Here is a 12,333-nt window from a genome sequence, read left to right as displayed (position 1 = left end):
TAACTACTGTGAGGGGGCACATATCTGGGTATAACTTCTGTGATGGGGCACATATCTGGGTATAACTTCTGTGATGGGGCACATATCTGGCATAACTTCTGTGAGGGGGCACATATCTGTCCATAACTACTGTGAAGGGGCACATATCTGGGTATAACAACTGTGAGGGGGCACATATCTGGACATAACTACTGTGAGGGGGCACATATCTGGGTATAACTACTGTGAGGGGGCACATATCTGGCATAACTACTGTGAGGGGCACATATCTGGCAAAACTACTGTGAGGGGGCACATATCTGGCATAACTACTGTGAGGGGGCACATTTCTGGCATAACTAATGTGAGGGGCTCATATCTGACCATAGCTACTGTGAGGGGCACATAACTAGATATAACTACTGTGAGGGGCACATATCTGGTATAACTACTGTGAGGGGGCACATATCTGGTATATTACTGTGAGGGGGCACATATCTGGTATAACTACTGTTAGGGGCACATATCTGACCATAACTACTGTGAGGGGGCACATATCTGGCAAAACTACTGTGAGGGAGCACATATCTGACATTTCTGTATGACCCGTGTTCTGTACTGACACCTCTGTATGACCCGTGTACTGTACTGACACCTCCGTATGACCCGTATACTGTACTGACACCTCCGTATGACCCGTATACTGTACTGACACCACCGTATGACCCGTGTACTGTACTGACACCACCGTATGACCCGTGTACTGTACTGACACCTCCGTATGACCCGTATACTGTACTGACACCACCGTATGACCCGTGTACTGTACTGACACCTCCGTATGACCCGTGTACTGTACTGACACCTCCGTATGACCCGTATACTGTACTGACACCACCGTATGACCCGTGTACTGTACTGACACCTCCGTATGACCCGTATACTGTACTGACACCACCGTATGACCCGTGTACTGTACTGACACCACCGTATGACCCGTGTACTGTACTGACACCACCGTATGACCCGTGTACTGTACTGACACCTCCGTATGACCCGTGTTCTGTACTGACACCTCTGTATGACCCGTGTTCTGTATTGACACCTCTGTATGACCCGTGTACTGTACTGACACCTCTGTATGACCCGTGTACTGTACTGACACCTCCGTATGACCCGTGTTCTGTACTGACACCTCCGTATGACCCGTGTACTGTACTGACACCTCTGTATGACCCGTGTACTGTACTGACACCTCCGTATGACCCGTGTACTGTACTGACACCTCTGTATGACCCGTGTACTGTACTGACACCTCCGTATGACCCGTATACTGTACTGACACCACCGTATGACCCGTGTACTGTACTGACACCTCCGTATGACCCGTATACTGTATTGACACCTCTGTATGACCCGTGTACTGTACTGACACCTCCGTATGACCCGTGTACTGTACTGACACCTCCGTATGACCCGTGTACTGTACTGACACCTCCGTATGACCCATGTTCTGTACTGACACCTCTGTATGACCCGTGTACTGTACTGACACCTCCGTATGACCCATGTTCTGTACTGACACCTCTGTATGACCCGTGTACTGTACTGACACCTCCGTATGACCCATGTTCTGTACTGACACCTCCGTATGACCCGTGTTCTGTACTGACACCACCGTATGACCCGTGTACTGTACTGACACCTCCGTATGACCCATGTTCTGTACTGACACCTCCGTATGACCCGTGTACTGTACTGACACCTCCGTATGACCCGTGTTCTGTACTGACACCTCCGTATGACCCGTGTTCTGTACTGACACCTCCGTATGACCCGTGTACTGTACTGACACCTCCGTATGACCCGTGTTCTGTACTGACACCTCCGTATGACCCGTGTTCTGTACTGACACCTCCGTATGACCCGTGTACTGTACTGACACCTCCGTATGACCCGTGTACTGTACTGACACCTCCGTATGACCCATGTTCTGTACTGACACCTCCGTATGACCCGTGTACTGTACTGACACCTCCGTATGACCCGTGTTCTGTACTGACACCTCCGTATGACCCGTGTTCTGTACTGACACCTCCGTATGACCCGTGTACTGTACTGACACCTCCGTATGACCCCCTGTGAGATCGTCCACAGGAGACTGTAGGCCAGGAAATATGTGCCCCAGTCACCTGGTCAGTCACCCCCTGTGCCCAGCACTCCATCTATTGACATTATAGGTCCAGAGAAGGGTTTCTCACCTGCAGGAAGCAGCTTCCCCGAGCAGCGCCCTCACTCAGGGTGGCATTGTATATGGCACTGGCGAACACGGGTTCATTATCATTAACATCCAGTAGCTGGACCTTGACAATAGCGGTGGAGCTCAATGGTGGCGTGCCACGGTCTGAAGCGACCACTGTCATCTGAGGCTGGGGGTCTTTCTCATAATCCAGTGGAGCGGCTGTAGTGATGACTCCAGTTTCTGGATGGATCTGGAACCATGGTGTGTCTACAAGGCTATATCTGATTTCTCCATTCTCTCCGTGGTCTTTATCTCGGGCCGTCACTTGGAGAAGGAAGCTCCCAGGGTGAACGGCCTCTGGTACACTATGGCTGTACTCTTGTCGATCAAAGACTGGTGGGTTATCATTGATATCAGTCACCTCAAGAACAAACGAGGACTCTGCCCTTAATGGAGGAGTTCCTGAATCCGTAGCAAGAACCCTTAACCGGTAAGAGTCTCGCTCTTCACGGTCTAGTAATTTGTCCACACAAATGAGGTAGATGATGCTATCCTTTGTGGTCAAAGCAAACTTTCCATCCCCACCCTCCAGAGTCACATCCACATCCGGATGCTCACCATAGTCGGGATCAGATACAGAGATTCGGGCTACATACTGCCCAGGTGTGGCCCCCTCTGACACTCTTGGGGCTCCATCTTCACTTAGAAATATTATGGTCATGCTGGGCTGGTTGTCGTTGGAATCCCGTACCTGAATAGATACAAATGCCGTTCCCACTTCTGGCTGAGCTGCTCCGTCCTTCGCCTGCACAACCAGTTCGTGAGCTTTCCGAGTCTCATAATCCAATGGTTTGCTAAGCTGGATAAGTCCAGAATGGGGATTAATGGTAAAGAAACCCTCAGGGTCACTTTGCCGACGGTTGATCTCATAAATAATGTCCCCATTTTCACCCAGATCAGCATCTGTGGCATAGACCTGAAGGACACTAGATCCCGGCAAAAGGCTCTCAGAAATAAGTGCTTGATAGCGGCTCTGATTGAATGCTGGAGCATGGTCGTTGATGTCCTGGATAGATATATCCAATTTCATCTGCGAGCTTCGACTTGGAGAGCCACCATCATATGCCTCCAGAATTAAAGAATACAATGAACAATTCTCTCGATCTAGCTCTGAGTTTACGACCAGTTCTACAGACAGTATACCGCTGGACATTTGGCGAGTTTCTAGTCGGAATGCGTGCATGGGATCTCCATGTTTAATAAGGTAACCCTGAGTGGCCAGTGCTCCACTGTCTAAATCCACAGCTGGCTCTAGAGGGTAGCTAGTACCTCGGGGTGTGTGCTCTGGAATGACAATTTCTAAACGACCTTTAGAAAACGTGGGAGTGTGGTCATTGATGTCATCCACATGAATTTCCACTTCCACAGTAACACCTTCTGGGGTGACCGCTATAAAGCTATAACGGTTCCGTTGCTCCCGGTCAAGAACTCGAGCTGTCTTGATTATCCCGGTGTGCTCGTCTATCTCTAAATCACTGGTAACACCACTCCCTTCTTGCGCTGAAATAAAAAACATGTGCCCTGTACTGTCAGGTGGAAGACCCGCGCTGATGTCACCGATGATGGTTCCAGCTGGTTGTTCTTCATCGATGTGGAGCTCCAGGACCCCCAGAGAGGAAAAGGATGGAAAATAAGCCAGCAGCATCAACAGGTAGATCTGGAGTGGCAGCATTTTTCCTACATCCAAGGTCAACGGTTACAGTTGCTCATTCTGCAGAGAAAAGAAATAACAATGAGGTGGAAAAAAAATACGAAATAATCCTTTAGGATGTCCTCCTGTCATTCCACACTTAGGGTTGCTGAATCATCCCAATATCTCATGGCTTCCCTCTGTGTAACCTGCTATGGTTGAGGTAGACCCTGTATGCCATGGATTCTTTGCCCTTTTTGAGTCCTGCATTTGGTGAGGCTGACCCTATGGTTCCTTTCGAGGTTGTCTCTTTGATAGCTGCTAACTGCATTCCTCCACCTCCGGAGAACTGCAGAGCCTTAGCTATCTTGGGTTTGCAGCTGCCTTTTCTAGATGTATAAGGAAAAAACATTTCTATTTTTTGTTCTTGTCCTGATAGAATTACTGCCCCCTACTCTCATCACTTCATATCTGCCATTAACCCTTTCACCCCAACACAGACCAAAAAGGAAGATAATTCCGGTGGCCAACACAAGGTTGACAGCAGAGGGGCCCTGTCTCCATGTGTCTAGCTCGGGGTGTGGTTACTTGTAGTTCACAATCATTCTGTCATTGCTGTAATGAATATCAGATCTTAGTTCTTGGACTTCTTAATGAGCATGGTGGGCTTGTGCTTCTACACAGCAGCCAAACTGTCCAAGCCAAGCTACAACGCGAAGAGGACAAAACAACAGCATAAGCCTGGGAGGAGACAGAGGTGGACTTCAAACTGCATCAGATGGCAACGGACAATGCAGAGAATCTAGAGTCATGATCATAACTGAGCTCTTGTTGAGCAGAACTATGAAACAGCCAATACTGGAAGATAATATACTTATATGGAGGTTTGGACAGCCAGGCAGAGAGCTATTCTAGTTCTATTCATGTGTCCTTCACTGCTTTGACTGTATCCTTATGGCCAGAAACCCCTTTTATGGGACCTGACAAGAATCCATGAACTGTCTACTGACTGCTGAGATTTAGAGAGTACCACAAGCCACATACCATTGGAGCTAAGACTTAGAGAATAACACAAAACATGAACTATGGAAGCTATGATCTAGATCATAATACTAGCTATATACCCTAGGATCTCTGAACTAGCCTAACATGAACCATAGGAAATTGGATAAGCCATGAAGTACCAGATACTGGGAGCTCTGATTTATAGAGTACAAAGATCCATGTGAAATCTACCTGGATACCGAGGTGCTGCCTTCCAACATCCATGGACTGTGTATTGGAAACCATGATCTAGAGCACGGATCAGCAACCTCTGGCACTCCAGCTGTTCAGAAACTACAACTCCCAGAGTGCTTCATTCACTTCTATGGGAGTTAGAATAACATGTTTGCATGCTGGGAGTTGTAGCTTCACAGCAGCTGGAGTTCCAGAGGTTGCTGATCCCTGATGTAGAGATTACATGGGACCTGTGAGGTACAGAGTACCGGCATCCATACCAGTACTATCTTCAGGTGGCATAGAGCTGGAACGTTCATCAGAATCCGTGTACTATCTACGGAGAGTTACGAAATGCAGATTACTATCATCCATTGCCTATCTACCAGGAGCCTTGAGGTGTAAATTACTAAGACCCACATTAATATCTACTGAGAGCCTTCAGGTTACTTTTATCAGTTCAACATCTAATAGGGACATTCAGATGCAGATTACCAGGATCCATGGACCATCTATATGGGAAACTCGAAAAATTAGAATATCGGTCAAAGTTCATTTATTTCAGTAATGTAACTTAAAAGGTGAAACTAACATATGAGACTCATTACAGGCAGAGCGAGATATTCCAAACCTTTATTTGTTATAATTTGGATGATTATGGCTTACAGCTTATGAAACCCCAAAGTCACAATCTCAGGTCCCCTTTGCTCAGGGGGTATGGAGTAATGACCAGAGTCTGACACTGTGAGCCGAGAATATTCAACCTTTTCACAAAATTCAAATTTTAAGTTCCATTACTGAAATAAATGAACTTTTGCACGATATTCTAATTTTTCGAGTTTCACCTGTACTGGAATCTGACCCATAAACCATCTACTGGGACACAGTTTACTAGGCTCCTTAGGATCCATCTATCAAGTACAGATAACCAGAATTCAAAGACCATCTACTGGGAGATATCCAGACTACTAGCATCCAAAGGCCATCTATTAGGAGTTATCCACCACTGACTACCAGCATCCAAGTGCCATCTACTGGGAATTGTCAGGTGCAGATTACCAGAATCCAAGCACCCATTACTGGTATCTGTCAGATGCAAATTACCACAATTCATGGACCGTATGCTGGGACCTGTCAGGTGCAGATTACAGGATCCAAGAACATCTGCCCAGACCTCTCAGATGAAGATTACAGGAGCCATTGACTATCTGCTGGGGCCTGTTGGGTTCAGATTACCAGAATCCATGGACAATATACTGGGATCTATCAGATGCAGATTACCAGGATCCATCGGTTATCTAAGGCTACTTTCACAATAGCGTTTTTCTGGATCCGGCAGGGTTCAGCAAAAATGCTTCCATTACTGATAATACAACCGTCTTCATCCGATATGAACGGATCCGTTTTTTGTATTATCTTTAACATAGCCAAGATGGATCCTTCATGAAGTCCACTGAAAGTCAATGGAGGACGGATCCTTTTTCTATTGTTTCAGAATGTGTCAGATGGAAAGAAAACCGCAGCACGATGCTCTCCGGTAGAAGAACGGAATGCATTTTGGAGCGCTCCGCTCTGTTCTGTTACGTTTTGTTCCCATTGAAAATAAATGGGGACAAAACGGAAGTGTTTTTTTCCCGATATTGAGACCCTATGATGGATCTCAATACCAGAAAATATTAACACTAGTGTTAAAGTAGCCTAATGGGACCTGTCAGGTACAGATTACTAGGATCCATCACCTATCTACTGGGACCAGTCAGGTACAAATCACCAGGATCAATCACCTATCTAATGGGACCCATCAGATGCAGATTACCAGGGTCCATTGCCTATATTCTGGGATCTTTCAAGTGTAGATTACTAGGATCCATAGACCATCTACCGGGACCTGTCAGGTGTAGATTTCCAGGATCCATTGACCAGAGGATAACCAGGATCCATGGAGCATCTAGTGGGACCTGTGAGGTGCAGATTACCAGGATTCACAGACCATATACTAGGAGGTGCAGATTATCAGAATCCATCAACCATCTATCAGGACCTGTCTGGGGGAAGATAACTAAGACCTATGGACCATTTATTGGGATCTGTCAGGGATATATTACCAGGATCATTCACCTATCCACTGGGACCTTTCGAGTACAGATTGCCAAGGTCTATTGCGTATTCACTGGGACCTGTCAGGTACAGATTACTAGGATCCATCACCTATCTACTAGGACCAGTCAGGTACAGATTACCAAGATTAATGGACCAGGTGCAGATTGCCAAGCGCCATCAACCAATTATCAGGACCTGTCTGGGGGAAGATACCTAAGACCTATGGATCGTTTATTGGGACCTTTCAGGTATAAATTACCAGGATCAATAACCTATCTACTGGGACCTGTCAAGTACAGATTACCAGGATCTATTGTCCATCTACTGGGACCTGTCAAGTACAGATTACCAGGATCTATTGCCCATCTACTGGGACCTATCAGGTTCAGATTACCAGGATCCATTGCCTATCTACTGGGACATGTCAATTTTAGATTACTATGATACATGGACCATTTATGAGGGACATGTCAGGTGCAGATTACCAAGATCCATGGACCATCTACCAGGACCTGTCAGGTGCAGATTGTCAGGATCCATGGACCATCTATCAGGAACTGTCAGGGGAAGATGACCAGACTACATGGGCCATCTAATAGGGCCTGTGAGGTGCAGATTATCAGGTTTCATGGACTATATACTGGGAGGTGCAGATTACCAGAATCCATTGACCATCTTTTAGGACCTGTCTAGTAAAAGATAACCAAGACCATGGAACATCTTCTAGGACATTTCAGGTAGAGATTACCAGGATACATCACCTATCTATAACACCTGTGAGGTATAGATTACCAGGATACATTGACCATCTACTGGTGGAGATTACCAGGATCCATCATCTACGTATCTATCAGGACCTGTCTAGTAAAAGATAACCAAGACCATGGAACATCTTCTAGGACATTTCAGGTAGAGATTACCAGGATACATCACCTATCTATAACACCTGTGAGGTATAGATTACCAGGATACATTGACCATCTACTGGTGGAGATTACCAGGATCCATCATCTACGTATCTATTGGGACCTGCTAGGTACCAAGATTAATGGGCAATATACTGAGAGGTGCAGATTACCAGGAGTCATCGACCAACTATTAGGACCTGTCGGGGGAGGATAACCAGAATACATGGACCATCTAGTAAGACCTGTTAGGTGCAGACTAACAGGATCCTTCAACCGTCTATCAGGATTTGTCGGGGGAAGAAAACTGGGATCCATGAACCTTCTAGTAAAACCTGTGAGGTGCAGATTATCAGGATCCATATGGACCATATACTGGGACGGGCATATTATCAGGATCCATCAACCAGCTATCAAGATCTGTCAGGAGGGATAACCAGGATCCATGGACCTTCTAGTGGGACCTGTGAGGTGCAGATTACCATGATCCATGGACCATATACTGGGAGGTGCAGATTCTTGGTATCCATTATATATCAGGACTTGTCTGGAGACACATAACCAAGATCTATGGACCATTTATTAGACCTGTCAGGTACAGATTACCATGATTCATCACCTATCTATTGGGACCAGTCAGGTGCAGATTACCAGGATCCATCGACTAGATACTGGGATCTGTCAGATGCAGATTACCAGGATCCATCACCTATTTACTAGGACCAGTCAGGTACTGATTATTAGGATCCATTGCCTATTTACTGGGAACTGTCAGGTGTAGATTACCAAAATCCAGCAACCATCTATCAGGACCTGTCGGGGGAAGATAACCAGGATTCATGGACCTTCTATTAGGACCTGGTAGGGGAAGAAAACCAGGATCCACGGACCTTCTATCAGGATCTAGTGGGGGAAGATAACCAGGATCCATTGCCCATATACTGGGAGGTGCAGATTATCAGGATCCATCAGCCATTTATCAGGGCCTTTCAGGGAAGATAACCAAGATCCATAAACCTTCTATTAGGACCTGGTAGTGGAAGATAACCAGGATCCATGGACCTTCTATCAGGATCTGGTGGGGGAAGATAACCAGGATTCATGGACCTTCTATTAGGACCTGGTGGGGAAAGTTAACCAGGATCCATGGAACTTCTATCAGGATCTGGTGGGGGAAGATAACCAGGATCCATTGCCCATATACTGGGAGGTGTAGATTAGGATCCATCAGCCATTTGTCAGAGCCTAGGATCCATGGACCTTCTAGTGGGACCTGTAATGTATAGGTCTCTCAAATTATGAGTCTGCTTCTCCCTCTGTGGTGATGACTGGGGGCTAATCCCCCCATATGTATGATATATGATACTGTGGAGGCACTGGGGATGTTCCAAATATCGAGGTGCTCTCCAGAGGACCCCCGTCTGTCCCATCAGACTCCGGCTCTTGTCCCTGTCGTGTCTGGATCTTCCCCATCTGTGTGTGGTTATGAGGATGTTTATCTGGAAGACTCCCTGGTGACCGCCTGGAGTCTGGGGTCACTGAGTGGCTGCCGAGGAGTGAGAGAAGTGCGGCTGGAGACCCTCACGTCCCCGAGCACCGCCCCCTGTCCTTCCTGCAGGACCTCAAACATCCCCCCGAAAACATGGACATGTTTACAAACGCTAGTAATGAAATGGTTAAAGCAGGTTCTAGGTTCTAGAGTGTCAGCTCTGTGGCCATAGGAATCTGTGATGTAATAGAATGGTTAACGGCGGTATTAGAGTGTCAGCTCTGTGGGCCAGAGGCATCTGTGATGTAATAGAATGGTTAACAGCGGTATTAGAGTGTCAGCTCTGTGGCCATAGGAATCTGTGATGTAATAGAATGGTTAACGGCGGTATTAGAGTGTCAGCTCTGTGGGCCAGAGGGATCTGTGATGTAATAGAATGGTTAACAGCGGTATTAGAGTGTCAGCTCTGTGGGCCAGAGGGATCTGTGATGTAATAGAATGGTTAACAGCGGTATTAGAGTGTCAGCTCTGTGGGCCAGAGGGATCTGTGATGTAATAGAATGGTTAACGGCGGTATTAGAGTGTCAGCTCTGTGGGCCAGAGGGATCTGTGATGTAATAGAATGGTTAACAGCGGTATTAGAGTGTCAGCTCTGTGGGCCAGAGGGATCTGTGATGTAATAGAATGGTTAACGGCGGTATTAGAGTGTCAGCTCTGTGGGCCAGAGGGATCTGTGATGGAATAGAATGGTTAACGGCGGTATTAGAGTGTCAGCTCTGTGGGCCAGAGGGATCTGTGATGTAATAGAATGGTTAACGGCGGTATTAGAGTGTCAGCTCTGTGGGCCAGAGGGATCTGTGATGTAATAGAATGGTTAACGGCGGTATTAGAGTGTCAGCTCTGTGGGCCAGAGGGATCTGTGATGTAATAGAATGGTTAACAGCGGTATTAGAGTGTCAGCTCTGTGGGCCAGAGGGATCTGTGATGTAATAGAATGGTTAACGGCGGTATTAGAGTGTCAGCTCTGTGGGCCAGAGGGATCTGTGATGTATTACAATGGTTAATGGCGGTATTAGAGTGTCAGCTCTGTGGGCCAGAGGGATCTGTGATGTAATAGAATGGTTAACAGCGGTATTAGAGTGTCAGCTCTGTGGGCCAGAGGCATCTGTGATGTAATAGAATGGTTAACGGCGGTATTAGAGTGTCAGCTCTGTGGGCCAGAGGGATCTGTGATGGAATAGAATGGTTAACGGCGGTATTAGAGTGTCAGCTCTGTGGGCCAGAGGGATCTGTGATGTAATAGAATGGTTAACGGCGGTATTAGAGTGTCAGCTCTGTGGGCCAGAGGGATCTGTGATGTAATAGAATGGTTAACGGCGGTATTAGAGTGTCAGCTCTGTGGGCCAGAGGGATCTGTGATGGAATAGAATGGTTAACAGCGGTATTAGAGTGTCAGCTCTGTGGGCCAGAGGGATCTGTGATGTAATAGAATGGTTGACGGCGGTATTAGAGTGTCAGCTCTGTGGGCCAGAGGGATCTGTGATGTAATAGAATGGTTAACGGCGGTATTAGAGTGTCAGCTCTGTGGGCCAGAGGGATCTGTGATGTAATAGAATGGTTAACGGCGGTATTAGAGTGTCAGCTCTGTGGGCCAGAGGGATCTGTGATGGAATATCAGGGTTAGTGCTGATGTCAGGCCTCGGGTCATGCAGACACGTATTACGCTCACCATTAGATTGTCAGCTCCGGTGACCGCTGTCTCGGCCAGTTGTCAGCCACACTTGGTGTTAATCCTCCTTCCATCCCAGGAGACCTCCGTCTGTCTCTCTCTCTAGTCTTAGGCCAATGGCCGGCGGTCTCTCTCCTTTCTCTACCTGCTCCGGTGATGGGTAGGCTGTCTCTTTCCGCAGTCTCAGTGCTTTGTTCTCATCCTTGGGCTGTCTCTTTCATCCCCTTTGTGCAGATCTTCAGGGCGGTCCCTCTGCGCAGTGTTTGCTATTGTTCTGTGTAAGATGGATGTCTCTTTTGCAGAGTGCAGTCTATGAGAGGGTGAGCGCTCTCTCCAGATGTGGCCGGCAGTTTCCAGCAGTATTTCCTTTTGTGTCCAGGATGCTGCCCTACTCAGGAGGTCTCGGTGCTCTCCCTGCAGTCTCTCTGTCTGTCTCTCTGGCTGGGACAATGGATTGAGACAGCTGTGGATGTGAGAGAGAGCGCAGCCAGCCCTGGGCTCAGAGGAGAGCCTGCTCTGAAACATGACTCCCCCGCCCCCTCCTCCTCCAGCATCAGCCCCCACACACCTCCTCCAGCAGCAGCATCCCCCTCCTCCAGCAGCATCCCCCTCCTCCAGCAGCATCCCCCTCCTCCAGCAGCATCCCCCTCCTCCAGCAGCATCCCCCTCCTCCAGCAGCATCCCCCTCCTCCAGCAGCGCCCCCCTCCTCCAGCAGCGCCCCCCTCCTCCAGCAGCGCCCCCCTCCTCCAGCAGCATCCCCCTCCTCCAGCAGCATCCCCCCCTCCAGCAGCATCCCCCTCCAGCAGCATCCCCCTCCTCCAGCAGCATCCCCCTCCTCCTCCAGCAGCATCCCCCCCTCCTCCAGCATCCCCCCCTCCTCCAGCAGCATCCCCCCCCCTCCTCCAGCAGCATCCCCCTCCTCCTCCAGCAGCATCCCCCCCTCCTCCAGCATCCCCCCCTCCTCCAGCAGCATCCCCCCC

General features: G+C 48.1%; 1 protein-coding gene across 1 annotated transcript in view; it reads right to left on the bottom strand.

Annotated features, from left to right (window-relative positions):
- DCHS1 (dachsous cadherin-related 1) overlaps positions 1-11,881 on the bottom strand; it is a 123,612-nt gene extending 111,731 nt beyond the window's left edge. Inside the window, exons 1-2 of the mRNA XM_040426699.1 lie at positions 11,353-11,881; positions 2,241-3,992 (exon numbers count right to left, since the gene is read on the bottom strand). Coding sequence (XP_040282633.1) covers positions 2,241-3,953 — 1,713 coding nt within the window. The 5' untranslated portion in view covers positions 3,954-3,992; positions 11,353-11,881. The remainder of the gene's footprint in view (positions 1-2,240; positions 3,993-11,352) is intronic.
- Between the last annotated feature and the right edge of the window lie 452 nt (positions 11,882-12,333).

This window comes from Bufo bufo, chromosome 3, assembly GCF_905171765.1.
Source record: "Bufo bufo chromosome 3, aBufBuf1.1, whole genome shotgun sequence".
NCBI classification, from domain to species: Eukaryota; Metazoa; Chordata; class Amphibia; order Anura; family Bufonidae; genus Bufo; species Bufo bufo.
This window is presented reverse-complemented; position numbering and strand designations above follow the sequence as displayed.